Source organism: Osmerus mordax, chromosome 17 (genome assembly GCF_038355195.1).
Source record: "Osmerus mordax isolate fOsmMor3 chromosome 17, fOsmMor3.pri, whole genome shotgun sequence".
Lineage (NCBI taxonomy): Eukaryota > Metazoa > Chordata > Actinopteri > Osmeriformes > Osmeridae > Osmerus > Osmerus mordax.
This window is the reverse complement of record NC_090066.1, coordinates 5082807-5101753: the sequence shown is the minus strand read 5'-3', so window position 1 is coordinate 5101753 and position 18947 is coordinate 5082807. Positions and strand designations below refer to the sequence as shown.

The following is an 18947-nucleotide window of genomic DNA, read 5'->3' as shown; positions in this document are numbered from 1 at the left end:
AATCGAAATGGCAACCTTGAGATTACTAGCCCAATTCTCTAACCGCTCAGCCACCTGACTCCCTCCTCACAAACACACACACAGACCACACACACACAAACAGGCACATTCTCCTCAGACAAACAGCCCACCTCTTGGGCTCCAAGGGGTGGGAATCGTGCGTGCGGGACAGAACTATCGCTTACCCAGCGTGAAAGGAAGGGAGAGATATAGATGGAGGGAAATGGAAAGAGAGGAAAAATAGAAAGGCGGAGCACAATTAGCTTGTAGCAGACAGGACAAATAATCCTCTTGGAAGTGACAAACAGGCAGGCTGTGGGGGAAGGCAGTAGGGAGGAAGAGGGGGCGGATGGCTCTGCTGATTGTCAAGCTCTGTGGCAACAAAAGCAAAGGAAACATGTCAGTCATGATTTCAGGCACCTGCACAGAGATGGCAGACTTGTTCACCCCTGCCACAAGCTCTTATCATCAAATGGAATATTTTTTTTAGGTCAGATTTCAACATGATAATCATGAGATAATATAAATTGTGTGCTGGTGCTGTGCTTTGTACTCAACATGGCACAAAGGCATACCAATCTGTCAGCAGCGTGATGCTGTTGGAGCATAGATGTTTAGAGCATTGACGTTGGCCCCTTTGACTGACTGACCGGTATGACAGCGCAGTGAAGCCTGTGTAATCTGAAATGGATCTAATTTTCCCGTACAGTGTGGGCTCAGAGATTGCTTTCGACACTGGGTGATAGTTTTGCGTGGAGTGTGACAGCCTGAAGAGTGTGGCCCCTGTTACTCCCCTCTCATCTGTAGAGAGGTGATCGATTTCTACGTCCACCAGGGAGTTAGTTCTCCAGATTTGAACAAGTGTTATATTTGCTCTCAACACCTCAGTATAGGACACAGGAGCTATCTTGTAAAGACTTATCTTCAGGGTAAGGGAGTCTGACTAAACAATTCGACACACTTTCCCTCAAGTTGTGGTATTAATGAATTCAAATGAATAAATGTAAATTAATATTATAAAACCATTGTCAGGCAGTATCAGTAGAACAAAATGCAATTGTTGCTGTTTTGAGAAGAGTCTAAATCTGGAAAGTACCAACGATAATCTGTTTTTCTGTTTTAACGGAGTGAAACCTTTGGTTGTGGCTTTTCATTGCTGTGGGGACCACGGTTGTTTGTAGAGCTTTGACAGGATGTGGCATGTGCAGTGACTTAAAATGTATTTCTACAGGCCCCCTCTCCTCTCCTCCCACTCAATGTATTCTATAGTTGCTATTTTGTTCTCACACCAAAGCTACAGCATACTAAGTTATCTGTAAAAGGCTGACTCCAGGGATATCAGCCATCCAGATTTGTTCTCATGTGATCTGAACTGGTTCTTCTCCCAGTGGCTTCCAGTAAAAAACAGACAGACAAATATATGTATGAAGGCAGCAGTGAGTCATATGGAGACATGGACTTGCTGTGGTCAGAGGAGCCAGCCCTCCTGGCCTTATGCCTGAGAGAACATCTGCTTTCACTGTGCAAACATGAAAAGGTCTTATCATAGCAACATCCCAGAATAGGGCCCAGGGATGCCACATCTGAGCAGCGTCATGGGAGTCAACAGCAATACAGGTTTGAGAACATTTCAACTTCATCCTTGAAATTGATCTGTCGTTTCATAAAATGTGATTCAATCCTTTGGATGCACATCAGTTTTCTGAATCTGTCAATATATGATTCTCAGTCCCTTAAGCTTATGGTTGTACTGTATGCAGGTTTCAAAGAATGTACGCATCTATAGCCAGAATACATTTTAATAGGCAGAGAAAATACTGTTCAGAAAAAAATTACACAAAAAATAAATTCCTTTCATACATCGATTTCCATCACACAGCTTAGGAAGTACACCAGTACTGTACATCAAAGAATACCGAAACGTTGCCAATCTATGTGTGGGTGACCCCCCATTGAGAGAAGGTCAGACAGAGACTGCAGCAGGGTGGGTTAAGAGCAAGTCCAGATATTAAAGCAGAGCGTGACCTTTCTTTGAGCTCATGAGGCTCCCCATTGATTCCCCCACACTATGCAGAAGGACCAAGACAGAGTCATGTACGTAGCTGGGAGGCTGTAGGGTCTGGTTCCGCTCTCCAACAGGCTGCTAATGACAGGAGAATTCACGGCACTTTGGATGTAGAAGATCAAATCATCAAACATTTAAAGTTGAATTACGTCAGTGATACGTGGTACAAGAGGAGAGAATGTACAAAGCTGATTTGTTTCCTGAACTGAAAAAATAGCTACAAATATGCTTGAACAAACATCCATGAGGGCCTTGGCACATATGCAGCCTCAGCTCTGATTCCCCTGAAGGAGGAGATGCAGGCAGCTGGGCTCAGCTTTGGCAGCATATCCTCACCAGAGCTTGGTGTGTGGAGGGGGGACAGCATCGCTTTTTCCCATGTGAAACACCAGCCATATCGAAACTGGAAAGCCCACCACAGAAAAGCCCCTCCCCTGCATGTACACTCTCTCCTCTCTCTCTCTGTCTCTCGCTCGCTCTCTCTCTCTCGCACACACACAGGCACACACACAAACCATAGTGAAACATTCTCGTAGTAACACAAACATGCAGACTGTATACAAAAGCAGACCTCTACAAAATCATGCAGATGGAATGTTTTGATTTCTGCTGTTTGCTCACAAGGACTAGTCTTACCCCAGGTCTACTTTAACATTTCGGACAAGTTACTGAGAGACCATTTTTATGTAAGCCACAATGACATTCATATAAGGGGATCTTCAATGGGAAAATAGATAACATTGTTCTGTTGAGACAGAGAAAGGGAGAAGGGGCTTCACCTGGAGAAGATAGTTCAACACTATCAGTATACTATACTACTGTTCTCTCTCAGAGCAAGGACTCATGGACTATCACTGAGCCGCTGACAAGACTGTTTAAAAGCTCTTCTAATTGACAGCTACGTAGGAACCTGAGACTTTTCTTCTTGTCTCTTGAAACACGAACATGGACTTCTGGAGAGCTTTCATGAAGAAGCGTTCTACTGAAATGTCAACATTTGGGCATTTTACTAGCAAACGTAAATTAATATGTACCTCCATATCACAAATAGTATGTTAAAATCAAATGATAATCAAGGTTGTCATGATCAGTAATTGACAAACGATTGTCTCCATTCTAAGCCTCTGTAAGCTCCATCAACTAGACTAATTGAACATTGGAAGAAAATCATTATAAATGTCTCAATTGCACAAAAACAAACACAATGGTGTGAACCAAAAAATAATGAGGGTGCTTGTCCACGTTCTGGCAGTGCGAGACACTGTGATTGGACAGTCCAGACTCAGGATTGCGACACATCTTCAGCGGCAGCCAATCAGAGGTGTGCGTGGGCCGGCTGGGGAGGAAGTGACCTCTCCCAGGGATCACAGGTTCTCGTTGGTGTCGTGCTGCAGTTGGCTCTCAGATGGCGGCTCCAAGAATGGCAGCTCTTCTCCTGAAACCTGCAGCTTCAGGACCCTTCTGCTCAGGTCCACACAGCACTGGGGGAGGGTGGGGGTGGGGGTGGGGGTGGGGCAAATGGGAGGAGGGAAGTGGGTCAGCACAGGGAGCTGCCTGTTGGATGCCACAGGCAGAGAGATAGAGACTGGAATGGCTTCAACCTCCTCTGTCACAAATGCTGCAGTGGAATGTCATGAGGATTCTGTGTTTTTCTTCTGCTCATTTCAGTATGTGGGTCACCATTTCTACATATGTTAGCCTTTAGCCCATTTCCACGGGTCTTAACCCTAACCTGTCAAGTCTCTGTTCTACTTCCAGGTCAACAGAAAAGCCAACGACAAGTCATTTTTCTTAATAGTTGACTGATTTGACCTAGGGCTTCTGCTGTACATCTCCATTTATGGTTATGTTCCCTCGCATGAGGTAGTAGTAATTAAATTAGAATACTACCCTTTTTCCATCCTATCTATTTTAGGAATATGCTCAGCTATGATTTAATGTACTTGAATGGATTCCCATCTGAAGAGAATGGCCAGTGTAGTGCTTCTGAAAGCAAATTTGGTTTAGTATCATAAATTGGTTTCAGGTTTTGCTTCTTAATCAAAGATCTTATGTCCAATCTTACCTCATAGTCTAAAATATATAGTTATGTTGAGGCTTGAGGCTCAGTTAATTGTCAGTATCAGTTTGTCTATACACTGTTAAATCTCATGACCGTTTCTAGAAAGCCTTACTTTAACGAACTCAACTGCTCAGATCATGTCCCTGTGTTTTCGTTTGATTATATGTAGAGCTCATCTTCATTATCGAGCTCCAGCTAAGGGGGAATCTAAAAAACGAATTCTCTAATGAAACACAACATTTACATATTCTCTGAACCAACTAGGGCCTTACTTTGAGTTCCAGCAGAGTCTGAAGACCCAGGCATAGCTCGAACACCTCATCTTCTAGAGAGATAGGAGAAAGATAGACAGCGAAAACAAAATCGAAAGAGTGTTTGAATGCAAGAGAGTTAGATGGAGACAGGAATGCAAAGGGAATTTCCAACCTCCAGAGAACATTCTCACTAAACTCATCTGTGCGTCTGCATAAACGAGCATCACATTTGAGTGAGATCCTGAGCACACGTGTCTTCCCTCCTGTGTGTGTGTGTGCGTGTGTGTGTGTGTGTTTGTGTGTGCCCCTGTAACCCAAGGAAGGAGTTAATCCATCCCTGGCTGGTCTGTGAGCTTCCTGTCTTTGGCTCCTGCCTGACTGCGTAGGGAAAGGTCAGATGCACACACTGAATATTGAGTACACACAAGAACATCTCCAGATGCTTTTAGGAAACATCGTCTTTAGAACGCCCACATGCACAACTAACACACAAAAAGAACCAATCACTCTGTTACAGGCAGGTTAGTATAGTCACTGCGAAGGAAACTTTAAATATTGTGAATATTGTTTGGATCATTTTTGGTTTATTTGTCACTGTGGTTATTTGATATACTGTAAAGGAGGTTAAAATCCTAGAAAGGAACCATAATCATATTTTCCTATCCTGTTAAGTTCCTGATTCTAAGCACTGAATGTACCCATATCCCTTCTGCCAGCAAACAGAATGGCTTTTAGTTAGTTTGTTTTGTATGTTGAAAATAGCATTGATGCGTATAGGCTAGTGATAGGTGAATGTATGTATGTATGCAGCCACTATGTACAGTATGTGTACAGTGTAGGTACCGTACAGTTTGATACCTCTTTTACCTGTGACATAGGCAGAGCACTGGATCATCTGTCTGCCTAGCTGCAGCTGCAGACCCTTAACTGTGCTGACCAGGCCACGCCCCTCTGTCTGACCACGCCCCTCTGTCTGACCACACGGTGGACCCTCCTGGGTGGGCACCATCCTGCCAACACACACGGGCACACACAGACACACACACGTACGCACTAATGAACAGGTGGATATCACTGTAGTGTGTGTTCAGCTACTTTGTGCGTGCGAATGGGCGGTGGGTGTTACAGGAAGGCCGGTCCACCCGTGGGTGTTACAGGCCTTCCTGTAACCATGTGTTGTTTTGTTATTGATATGAAGTCTCCTCACCCAAGTCTCTGGCAGTAGGAGCTGGAGATGAGGTTGTGTTTACTGCCTGTGTTGATGGAAGCCCTCACCTCAGTCTCACAGCACTGTGGGAGACAGGAGCAGACATGAGTGACAGACTACAGCCTGATGGTTCCTCCACACTGGCAGACGCACAAAGGAGGAAACAGCTGCCGTCACAACAGTACATTCATCCAGCGTTGTAACCACAATTAAATCCATTGATCTGTTAGCTTAGAAAGGGCTTTTCATCAAATAGGGCCCAACAGTTCTACTTTCACTGCCAACTCCTAGGTTGTAAAACTGCCAGTAGAATATACTGGAGTATAAACTTGGAATAAATAGGTTATCGACACTGCAGACTTTGTAAACGCATCAGTAGTCTATTAAGTCACATTGCCTGAGCTGTTAAAATGTGCGTGGGTTTACATTTATTCATTTAGCAGACGCTTTTATTGAGGCTTGGACCGCCATGGCTGTTTGTTTGGTAATCACATATGCATCGATTCTCTGACTGGGGAGTAAGGGACTGTTTAAGCTAGATTAGTGTGTATGTGTGTGTAAACTGATGACAATGCATATCTTAGGCTATTTAGTCATGTGTTTAACGATAATAACAAACCAACAATGACTACTGGACCGTCCACGGATCCCTTATGAAATCTCCAGTCTCACTTCAGTGGTTTCTTTGTATTCGTACTTTTTTGTATTCGTTCAACCGTTGAGACACATACTGCTAACGGGAATGTTTACCTCTCAAAGGGGATGATCTCGTAGTATTAAAACCGTACTTTGCTTTCAAAGTTTGCTTTCTATGCTTTGTTATTCGGATACATGGCTAGACTGTAAAACATTAGCCCAATCAGTTGTGTTTGAGGGTCACTCTTTAACAAATCACTGAACCACAGTGAACCTGATTGACAATTGGTGCCTATAGAACAATGTGAGAGTCTGAAGTGGCATAATCTTGAAACTTAACCCTGGAACATTGCTGAGAGGCATGTTGTGGGTGAGGAGACAACCTCTTTAGCAGTGTTTTTCCCCTGCTGTAATATCATAAAGTGACCTCCCTCACCCCACCCTCCCCACTCTACCAATGCAATACAGTGTCCTTTCCTTCATGTGAACTGGGATGTGCATCGCTTGTACATCCCAGTTCTCTCATCCACTGTCATCAAAACTGTGTACCAACAGCAGTGGAGCTGACAGCCCTGTGTGTCCTGATTCTAATGACCTCTCTCCTCCTCTGCGTCTCGCAGCACTTCTGCCGCAGGGCAGTTTGTGTCACATCGCTGTGATTCATTGTAAAGGGGGAAGCGGACATTGCGGCAGATAGTAATGGCTACTAAGGTGCCTACTCTGCGACGACACCGCCTGTCGCTCTGTTCTCTGCACGCTCAGTGTTTTTAGAGAGACCCCGTGCCAGGGAGGCGTCACGTGGGAGGATGTGTTTTTGAAAACAGAGAAGGCTCAGAGACACAGCATATGGCTTCTCTGCATGCATGAGAGCAGAATAAGATGGCTCCACCTCCTCCTAGTTGAGAGCGTGGACACTTGATATGGTGTTTTGTGAAACCATAAACATGACTGGCATGACCTCCCCAGAGTTCTGGCTTATCAACGACCACTGCCTCAGGGTAACATGTGTCTTAAAACACCTTGAGCAGAGCATGTTTTCACCTGTCGTTTCCTGGCAGCTCACTCATCACACCATATTCTCTTGGCTGTGAGTATTTTTCCCATCTCAGATTAAACACATTCACCTACTAGTATATTATCAGATCATGCTGATCTATGGGAGTTGTAGTTCTGTACACCATATGGGCTCAGATGAGCTTCTGTCAGCCAGCAGACTCTTCACAGGCTTATCAGGCCTGCAGACGCTGTTCTTTGTCTCAGTCTGACAGGTGTAATAAACCCACCTCTGTGAAGCTCTGCAATGCTGTGAAGTTGTTTTGCATTTGTTTTTACTCAGAATACATGACACAAAGAAGATCGAGGGAAAAGCTGAACCAAGTAGAACAATCCCCTTGTGGACCCCGTAACTTCAAACACACTCACACACACACACACACACACACACACACACACACACACAAACTGCACCCAACATTTCAAACGGCAGCAATGTGTGCAGAGCTTGCTCACTATCGATTTCCATCACAGGAAGGCTGACTTATGTCGGCCTAGTCAAGCAGGGTTTTCCAAATTAGATGTATCCAATCCAATACTCTCATAACACATTGAAGATGAGCTTTCAGAGACTTATTCATCAAAATGGCAATGGTACAGGAGAAGCTGAAAATCCATTTTTAAAAAGCTACCATGAAATGACATGATGTTGAATAAGGATCAGTGATTTCTGGGGTTGTCCTTCGATTGGGCATGAGGACCACATGCTTTCTGCACACGCCCACTTCCTGAGGCTAATCCCCTTAATTGGGGAATTCTATTTTGGTATCTCCCTATGGAGTTGACGCTTTAGTGGGTGACGGTGTTGTTTCACTGTTTACTGTCAGTCTGCATTTCAGTTCATTCGGATACAGTCCCCATAGGTCACTGTAGATGTTATTGATAATCTCAGCTGATGGATCCGTTTTTGGGGGGGTTAGGTATTCATGTAACACTTCGAGACTTAGTCAACCTACAAAGGACTGAAAGATGAATGTCGTCTTGTGTTTTTTTTGTTCCCTATTACAAACCAATTGTGCATCTATGATGCCCGAGGTGAGTCATCGTTACTGTGTTCATGTCCATTAGCTTTGTCATTAGTCTGAAGGGTCTCCGAGGACAGGACTCCCAACCGCCAACCTGCTATTTACAGCTAATGAGACAGAGATCTGTAGAACAACACGAGAACACAGATGAATAGCAGAGTAGAGCACAATCGCTGCTACCTGAATGGTGTTGTTCTCTCAGTACTGACAGAAAAAGTACTTGAGGCATTGAACCAACGTCGATGAAAAGCAAACCCCCAGTGGTAACCAGACAACAACGCTACCTTGCATTGAACCAGCAGAGCAGTGAGGGTAGCCATCCCCTGCCTGTCCTCCGTCCCCTCGTCAGTCTGATCTGCCCCGGCCATCTGCCTGGCCTCGTCCGGACCACTTTTCCCCCCGGCCTCGCTGCTGTCGTCCTCCTCGTCCGACCGGAGGCTCCTCTCGCTCTCCTCCGGTGACTCCCTCTCCTCCGTGGAGTCGTCCGCCGTGCTCTCGCTCCTCTCCTCCGCGTCGCCGCCCTCCTTGTTGTCAGCCAGAGGGGAGCGGACCCTGGAGTTGAGGTCCCCTGCCTCCCCCCGCAAGCGAGTCATGTTCCCCTCAAGGAGACGGCGCTGAACGATGCTGTGGGGTTGCTAGGACAACAAACAAATGGAACAGGATTTCAGACACCCAGTATAAATCAGGGGTGTGCGAAGGGGCTTATAATGAAACAAAAATAATCATAAATTGTAAGGCTTTAGATCTAAGTTGTTGTAATAGGCATTCATTTGTAGATCATTTTCAGAGACAAACCCAGTCCCGCAGAAAAGCCTGGGAACTGTTGTTTCATGATTTGATCACTCACTCACAATAAGAGAATGATTGTCTGGATGACTAACTTGGAAATAGATTTCAAACCATTACAAAACAACAGGCTGGCATTAGGTGAGTCATTTTCCTCCAGTATGAATTTAATCATATTTTAGTAGCAGGCCCTTTCCAATCAAGTTGTGGACCAGTAGAGAGTCAGAAAAGTCATGAAATAGCTTGTGGGGTACTTATATGTAAATGGAAGCTCAGCCAACACTACCAAACCTTACAGCATCAAGGAAGTAACAAGTCAGTCAGCCAAACTTGCGGGCTTCATTATTGTGGAGAATGTGAGCTAATATTAAAGGTATGGCGAAAATACTTTATTGCTGGATATCAACTTAATTCATCAGAAGGTTCTTCTGAAAACTCATTGTAAATGGAGTTGCTAAGCTTGGTTCCTGCCGCAGTAATGATAAGAACACAGACCACAGCCAAGCCTAAGCAGATGTCTGTCAAGTGGACTATAGTCATATGGACTTATGTTGAGCAGAGGTCTGGCTCAGACTGTTATTCCAACTCTGTAATCTCTGGCCTCGGTCAGCTCAGCATCCTAACTATAGAAGGATCTCTCCCAGGTCTCAAAGATTAATCAAGAAGTTGCAGTGTAGCTTCTTAACCACATACAATACCTAATTAATACAATTTCATTACATAGCAATTCTTACGTGACTACAATGTTCATCTTGTAGGTTTTGCTATGTTCTTACATGTAACCTTAATGTAAAGTGTTGTCCATCTTTCTTAGTTGAACCATAATTGACATTCCAACAGGTTATTGAGTTGTGTTGGTCCATTAAAAGGAGCCTGCTAGAGAACAGCCATTATTTCCTTTTAGGCCACAGCTTCCTCTCTCCCTTCCGGCTAATGCAATCATCAGGCCCACTTTAGCCCTCGCTTGGACACTTTCATAGAAACAGATGTAGGTTTTCACTGGGGATGTTTCTCTGAGAGAAACCGACCTGTGAGGAGATGTGGGTGCTGCTTTATGGAAAAGCATGGATTTTTCACATGTTCAGATTGTTTATAGGAAGGTGACCTTTGACCCCTCCCATCAACACCTTCCTTGCCATGTCTCAGAAGTGGAAATATTGCTAAATATTGCTGTTTCACAGTGCTTCAGTGTGAAAGTGTTATCCCTGCTTTGCCTTGGAACCTTGCCTGTATGAGGAATATAAAGACGTATTATAGTTTACGTCTTCTGTTATCACAGTATTGTGCTGCCTGGGTCGACAACAGTGCAATTCCCTTCAAGACACCCACCAGGGAATCTTGCCCAAATGCTGCCATTGAACATTAAAATCCACCATTGTAAAGAAAATTGTGTGTTTCTTTTCAACAGAACACAAGAGACAGAAGAATAGATTGGGTTTCCTATTTTGTATGTATTCTATTGGATTGTTTGTGTGTGTTCCATATTGTGCAGAGTTTATGATTCAGAGAGAGAGAGAGAGAGAGAGAGAGAGAGAGAGAAGAGAGAGAGAGAGAGAGAGAGAGAGAGAGAGAGAGAGAGAGAGAGAGAGAGAGAGAGAGAGAGAGAGAGAGAGAGAGAGAAGCCAGCTAGACCTAGACCCTATAACCCAGGCTTGGTATTAAAATGGTAAGGCTCTGTTATGTCTGTCTGTGGAGAACATGTGTGTAATTGCCTCTGCTTCTGCCTCACAGCATTCTAACAGCTGTGACGTGCCCCTTTGTCCCTGCAGGTCACCGACGAGCCACCGTGAGGCTTCTTCAGCGCGGTGTTCCTCTACCCCTCCCCTGCTTCCTCACCCTGCATTGTCTCTCTCCTCTCTTCTTTAAGGTCATCTTTAAAGGCTTGCCCCCCGCATATTTACGCATCTCTGAACCTGTTTCCCCCCTGTCTGCCCTTGCCCTTTCATGATTATCATTCAAGGCTTAAAGTAAGCCATATGGAGTGTTGTGTTGTTTATATATACCCTTTGCCAGGCCTTCCCTTCTTCCTCTGTCTATCTCCTCTTTCCTCGATGGTTATAATGCGCAGTCTGGAGCCTGCCACCCGTTCCCTCCCCCTGTCCTCGTGTATCGTGTCATTAGGGAGGGTTTACTCAGCTTTACTCAAGCTGTGAGTACGGCCTCTTCTCCACGGGATTGCTCCTCAGAATAGGATGCTCGGAGTGAGGCGCTTAACGTCCATACCAATCAAATGAAATCAACCTCTCGCGAAGGGTCTGAATCATGATTATCTATTACTCACACTCCCCTTGCTGGCCTTCAGCACCAGCTTTATCAGAGGTGGGACACCTGACCTCGCACTCACCCTGCCAATCAGATGTCTCGAATGTCATCAACACCAGCTAAATCAAACACAGGAGTGGTCTAAGTGGCTTGTCCATATTTTACATAATTAACATAATATAATTTCGTAACTTGATCATGCCATGATTGGCTACTGTATTTTCCCTCCCATCTCTGAACATGTGTACAGAAACACACACCAGGAGATAATTAGGGGTCAATGGGGGGCTGTCCGACTGATTCCATGGTGGATGAAGGATAGAGGATGAATAGTGGGATATATGGTGGGAAGGATGGTGTGTCTGGAGTCTATCAATCCACATCAATGGATTGGAAAGGTGGTGTTGCTGCAGTTACAGGCATCACATTTAGGGATGGAGGGTTATGATGATGGAAGTAGACATGTTGCGCTCTGAAATAGCCCAGGTTGATTCTCTGTGATGTGCAGTCAGGTGACAGGGGTTTATAAAGCGGCAGATATTCAAAAGACACGTAGAAACCCTTCTATTATGAGGGAAACCCTTTTGTTATAAACTGAAATCAATCCACGTTCCACTGAATCTTGTTTTCCACGACACTAGCAGTACACAGAGCAGAACTAACCTGACAGGCGGCCATGAACACAGTGTCATTTCCTCATCTCTGTCATGGAAGCCAGCTGCTACCACAGTGTGGAGGTCAGCTCGGAGCATGCATGTTAACAACAGCCAGCCTGGGTCCACTGTACGTAAATCCACCATATGTGTCCTGGTGTTTTTCGTTGTATTGTGAAGTGACTCAGTGCTTTGTCTGAAATGATATGCTCTGGTTCAGCGTCTGATGACATGAAGGGAAGGAAAGTGGCTGTTAAAATATACAGTGTGAAGAGAAATGGTAACTAGCGTCTGTCTTCCTGCAGCTTAAACCATAACACCCAGAGAGACTTGATTATGGTTCTACATTTCTACCCATCACAAGTAAACAGCGAAATTCAGGAAACCTTCACTGTATTTTAACTTGCAGTAATTTTGCATATTGTGGACACAACAGTCCTTGGATAAAGTAGCCAATTGCTACGGTTCGTTTGCCAATTTTGCTGAAGGGCTAATTTGTGAAATGTAATATGCAGATCCAGACATTCTTTATTGTCAGAGTGGCTGAGCAGTAATCAGCATTTCTGCTCTGAATTTTACCTAATCTCAGTTTCTGTCTATCAGCAGTCAGGCAGATTATTATTGGCTGCTATCGTGTTCTGGACATCACTCCAACCAGAGGGCAGGAGGAATCATGCAGACCTGTGGTGATTTATTAAATATACCCTAGACAAGGATCGGTTATAATTGATCTACTATAGGGTATCAACAGGGTATCATCTCAGTCATATCTCTGTCTAAATAGTGGAATAGTCCCCTAGAAATCCTAAACTTTATGTCAAAAGAAACGTTTTTAATTTCTGGCGCATTCAAACAATCCCCTCAGTGAAGTTTGGCTAGCAATGCAGACAGACAGGCAGACAGACAGACAGACAGGCAGGCAGGCAGATAGGCAGCACTTCATTTGTTTTTCGCACAGCATTGTCATTGTATGTCTGGTATGTCATACATGTACCGTACATACTCCTTTTCCATTATAGTCTATATACTTCTAGGTTATACCATTAGGTAGTATCCAGTCTGTGCTCTTGTCTTTGCTATCCATACAAATTAAACATTCGCATCCATTATGTTTTGGTGATTTAGTTAGATGCAATCAATCAGGCTCTACCCAATCATACACACACACATGAACACAGAAACACACACACACACTATCCACACACTGTTTTTCTATGTCCTTTAATGTGTCATGCTGATTCTGCTGATTAGAATCCTGCAGTGACCTGGGAGCACTGACAACATTGTGTTCCAGTCCAAACCAGTCTCCTGCTAGGGTGACAGGGACAACTGTTACTGTGACACTTACTCTCCCTTTGTCAAAGCATGTCATTTTCTCTCTCTCTTTCACGCGCTCTCGCTCTGTGTGAGATTAGAGGCTAATTGCCATGTGGGCTAATTATCTAACTGCAACAGGCCCGAGTCACATGTCGTCTCCCCCCCCCCCCCCCCCCCCCCCCCCCCCCGCCTGCCAAATGCCTACTTTCCCATTCTGATCGAGGTCCCCAGCGGCCCACTTCCTGTGACACAAACCAGGAGGGTGCAGCAGCACAGCTGCTCTCTCCCTCTCTCTCTCACTTCTCTCTCTTTGTCTTTCTGTCCTGTCTTTCTGTTTTTCTCCCCTTTTTTCCCTTACTTTCCTCTCTGTCGCTCGCCCTCCCTCTCTTTCTTTCTGTGTCTAACCCTCAATTTCACTCCTTCTCTCCACACCTCCCTTCTGTCTCCATCTTCCCCCCACTTCCCTTTCTTCTTTCTTCCACTGATGTTGGGGTTGTTTAGCTGTTGCAATCTACAGTTAGTTATTTTTAGCTTCTCCCGACATGCACAGCGTAGACAGAGAGAGAGAGAGAGAGAGAGAGAGAGAGAGAGAGAGAGAGAGAGAGAGAGAGAGAGAGAGAGAGAGAGAGAGTTTGAACGACTGCGGGGCGAGGTCTGCTGCCGTCGCTCCTCCAGAGCCCCTGGTGGCTGGGAGACAGGGACTCACAGAGACCTATCAGCCCGCCTCATTGGCTCCAAGCCGGTTGTAATGTCATCAGTCCTAAATAGGGAGTCAGGTGGCTGAGCGGTGAGGGAATCGGGCTAGTAATCCGAAGGTTGCCAGTTCGATTCCCGGTCATGCCAACTGATGTTGTGTCCTTGGGCAAGGCACTTCACCCTACTTGCCTCGGGGAGAATGTCCCTGTACTTACTGTAAGTCGCTCTGGATAAGAGCGTGTGCTAAAAGACTAAATGTAAATGTAAATCCCTCCAAGACTGGTCCTTAGAACCAGTCAAGGCCAGGCCAAAACTGCAATGAATCCACATCACCAGGAGTGACACTGTCACACTCTCAGATGATCCCCCATCGGGGCTATACTCAGCCTAACTTGTTGTTCTTGTATCGAAAACGATAAGGCGCTCCGTGCTGCCAATCACTGCCTGACACGAATGAAAAGCGCTGGAAATATCCCTCTTAACGTAGAAGTGCTCCCTGTTGTATTGTTCCTGGGGTTTTCCTCGGGGGAGGGGGGGGGGGAGGTGCTCTGCAGCTCAGCTACCACGCGACCCTCCTCCAACACCTGGAGCCTGTAGCATCACTGCCTACTTGGGCAGAGCCACCTGCTGGAGAACCTCCATGTCTAACCCTCTGTGACGGGAGCAGATGGAGGGAGAACAGAGATGGAGAGAGGGAGAACTTGGAAGAGGGAAGGCCTAGGGAGAGGCCTTGGAATGGAGAGCAGATATTGTGTACGGGAGGCACACTTATCTATGGGCAGAGAGAGGAGGCTAGCTGGGGATGTCTGGGGGAGACTAGCTGTTTGTATCAGGAACATGAAGTCTATATGAGCGGGGGTGAGATGAGATTATGCAATGCTACTTGCTATAAGCACTGTCCCTATAAGTGGCTGTGCTCCTCTGCTGTCGTCCGCCCGCCCTCTCTCTCCCGCCTCTGCCTGTTCACCTCCCTGCCTCTCCCGCTTGAATGGTGGGTTGCGTTTGCCCTTTTCATGCTCACTGCTCCTTCGCTCTGGTCGCCGTGGTGAGGCACATCTGAGGAGATAAAAGGGCCCTGGGCGTGGAGCAGCCAACCAAATGGGCTGTTATGTAACGCAGGCTCCACCGTTGAATACTTCCCTAGCATAGCTACCAAGCTGAAGAGCAGCAGCAAACCTGGTGACATCTAAGGCCCAGCATGAGCTAATGCTGATTTCATTAAGAGCCTTCCTGGCTCTGTAAATCACGTTAATGAAGACAAATGAATAATCGTCATTCCGGATTAGTCTCAACAGATTTCGAGTTAAAAACAATCGTTTTTACTATTTTTACCACTACTGACATGCAAGGCATAGAGACAAATAAACATGTCCTCTCTCCAGCTGTGATTGGATCCTAGCTGTCTGCTGTTGCCAGTCGTCTTTGAGACAAGCCTCTCCAGACACCTTAGGGACGCTCCCGCTCGATGCTTTTGTACCGTTCAGTTGAGTCATGTCTCCATTGACAGGGTGATTGGTTGTGACAGTTCTGTAGAGAGACGACAGCCAGCCAGGCAGGCTGGCGGGTAAAGCGGGGGAGGTCTAACAATGGCTGCCTCTCTCTGGCTCCAAGGCCATTACAACGTACATACAGTACTGCTGTGAGACGCCACACAACCCTTACCGAGCTCCCTGTGGCCTCAGTCTTATTTTCTGGTTTCTGAAGACTGACGTGGATGAGAATGAGTCCCATTGCTCTTCTGACTGGTACATAATTGGTTTTACTATAATTGCGATTTGTCTGAGTAATGAAACTCGGAATTACATGCTGTCATTGGATACCTGTTGGTGTTTAATCTCCTTTGGAAGTATGAATAATGCAGTAAGGACTTCAGGGAAACATTTTGTTTTCATTATTGTTCACCATTTTGCAGATTCCATTCTAAGTGAATTTTATTCAAGGTATTGTGTTTGTCAACAACATCAGTATTTCTGGCTCTTAATCACGGTACTAAAGACTGTGCATAATGGATGTTCACCTTTAAAACACTCATTAACAATCACCATTTTTACGGTACCTCAGGCTTTCTCAAAGGGATATTGATTCATAGTTGTCGGAAGGAACATAAATTAATTTTTTCCTGTGCTCCACATAAATATGTGTGATATGTGTAAATATGTGAATAAGATGTCAGCCGAGAGAGGAAATGGAACAAAACAGTGGGAAAAGACTGAAAACAGAGAGACTGGAGCAAGGGTTGACAGAGATGGAATTTGGCCAAGGAGGCTATGGTTGCTGGAGCCCACTGTGAGTCCTGGTGTTGAAATGTGGAGAGTATAAACACACAGTTTAATCATACACACAGCATGCCCCGAGATGCTACATGCCAGAGAGACTCATTGTGAAGCTTCTTGGAGTGCGCTCTGGGGACCTTGGAGCCTGGGAGTCAGGTGGCTGAGCGGTTAGGGAATCGGGCTAGTAATCAGAAGGTTGCCGGTTCGATTCCCCGCCGTGCAAAATGACGTTGTGTCCTTTGGCAAGGCACTTCACCCTACTTGCCTCGGGGGAATGTCCCTGTACTTACTATAAGTCGCTATGGATAAGAGCGTCTGCTAAATGACTAAATGTAATGTAAATGTCATCTAATCATATCTTGTGCGTAAGTGTGTGTGAAAGTGTACTGCTGGTGAGAAAAGATGAAGCTTCACTCAAGTAACAGGGTGTGACAGGTCTGGGCCTTCCTGGTACATGGTACACACAGATCTCTGAATCTTTCATTATCCTATAGCAGCTACCAATTTCTTTTTTAACTTAATTGTTAACGAGGGGAAATGCACTGTGATCATAGAGAACAAGAGATTCAATCATATTATATAATTCGGTATTCATTACTGTACCATCAACACTCTGATCATAAGGTATTCAATGTTCTTTCATAAAAAAAACAAGGTAATCTTTATAACTGTATTCTAGTGTTGACAAATTCAAAGTCTGCTTGCCTCTCATCGGACCTCCAAAGAACATAAACTGACTAGCATGAGACAGACCTCAACTAGCACTACAATAACCTCTGGCACTAGACAGACAACAATAGACAACAGGCAATTACCTGTCCAGACAAGCATCCAAAATAAACTCAAATTCATCATCTTCTTCATAACCATTTAAAAATCCCTATTTGGCGACCAAGGCAGCAGTAACAACAGCATTGATAACAGCTGACCAGGCGTGAGACTCACCAGGTCTTTGGAGGTGCCCAGTCTCTTCAGCCCATCAAGGGGCAGCAGGTCAGCTGAGTCCTTATGTGTGAACTGGGTGGCCTGCTTCAGACGCCGCTGCTGATGGAAGATGGCTTTGTCGCGGATAGCCAGCTCGCCCTTCTTAGTCCCGCTCATGGTCAGGCACAGCCTCTACACAGCTCAGCACAAAACCTGCTGTGGACCAGGGCACAGGCAGCTCCACACTCTGGGAGAGCAACAACAAAAAAATCTGCTGGTCGCACTAGTGTGAGATATAGTACTGGGAGGAACAGCGCAGCAGCAGCAGCAACGCAGCTCTGAAGCACAGAAGGACATGTACGTGTGTCAGAGACGAGACTAGCACAGCCCCTGTGTGCCGACGGTCCTCCTCCTCAGATACAGCCCCGAGAGTGTGATGCTGTTACGCCTCAAGTTCTTTTTTTCTCCCAGCAACAAATTCCCTTCACATGTCCTCTTTTGAACAGTAACCTTCCTCTTTTTGAGGTCAAACTTGTTTTTGATGCGGAAGTCCTTGGTATCTACCTGTGTAGGCTGTAGTATTTATGACTGAGCAGTCATAATGTCCAATGTGCTGATGATCCTGTTATATGGTCCTGTTAGATCTGCCTCTCCAGCATGTTCATGTCATGTTCAGTCTGGATGGGCTGGGTGAGAATGCAGTGTGAGTGTATGTGTCTCCTCCTGTCTCAGTTCTGTGTCTGTCCTTGCAGCGATGCAGGAGAAAACGGTGCCCCCCTCTCTATCGCTTTTTCTCTCTGGTCTCTCTCTCTCTCTGGTCTATCTATTTCCTTCTCTTTTGTGACTGTCTCCTCCTCTCGATGCTGCTCTCACTCTCAGAGTTGTATCCTTCCCTCCAGACCTATTTTCTCTCTGCCTCTCCTTTTCTCTCTCCCACACACACACACACACACATACACCCCCCCCCCCCCCCCCCACAGCAGACGTCACCCACCCCCTCTGCTGTGTAGTATGGGGTAACACAAGGGTCTAGTAAACAATGTTGAGCCACACTCACTCCATTAACCCTGTATCAACCACACAAAAGACTGCACACCATCGACCAACTAATGTTGAATAATGCTTCTGGCTTGGTCAGTGCTTAGTCAGGATAGGTAGAAATGTAGAAAACAATATTGCCTCTGGGATTCCCCACCATTTACCACTTGTATTCCCATTATGTAATGCAAATGTCTGCTGTTGCTGTTCTGCCCAAACTGCTTGCCATTAGCTCCCTTGATCCTTCAAAAGCTTAAGCATCAAGGCTGTGTTTGTGAATTTGGTGGGATTCGCTCCACACAGAGATCGATGGGCGTCACTTATGTCCAGCATTGATTTCTACTTGCTCTCCTACACCAAGCCCATAAATTAAACAACAGACCAGCATGAGATCCACAGCCCCCCCCCCCCCCCCCCCCCCACCTCAACCCAACTGTCAGTTAAGATAACATCGGGGGGGCTGCATGCATGAGCATCTTCCATTTCCCATCACTGTTTTTGTGTGTCCATGAAATAGTGTCAATAATTGTGCTAATTAAATTTCTAGGGATTACAATTCATACACCACATTGTTTCATGGCAAAATAATGACATTAACATTGTTTAATTTAGCCCACTCAACACATTTAATTTAAACCAAAAATGTATCTTGTAGGGACCCTTTTGTTGCATTGGAGTCATTTTGTTTTGGACCAA

General features: G+C 45.5%; 1 protein-coding gene across 2 annotated transcripts; it reads right to left on the bottom strand.

Annotated features, from left to right (window-relative positions):
* Positions 1-1783: 1783 nt before the first annotated feature.
* On the bottom strand, positions 1784-18034 carry nrip2 (nuclear receptor interacting protein 2). Of its 2 annotated transcripts, XM_067254848.1 has the most exons (7): positions 17235-17372; positions 12014-12226; positions 8587-8937; positions 5589-5671; positions 5249-5391; positions 4400-4452; positions 1784-3546 (listed from the first exon to the last, which is right to left on the bottom strand). In XM_067254848.1, the coding sequence occupies exons 2-7, from the start codon at positions 12026-12028 to the stop codon at positions 3430-3432; spliced, it is 762 nt and encodes a 253-aa protein (XP_067110949.1). In that variant the 5' UTR covers positions 12029-12226; positions 17235-17372; the 3' UTR covers positions 1784-3429. The 2 variants fall into 2 exon arrangements, with proteins under 2 accessions (XP_067110949.1, XP_067110948.1); XM_067254847.1 differs by lacking the exon at positions 12014-12226 and having other exon boundaries at positions 17235-18034.
* Positions 18035-18947: the final 913 nt, after the last annotated feature.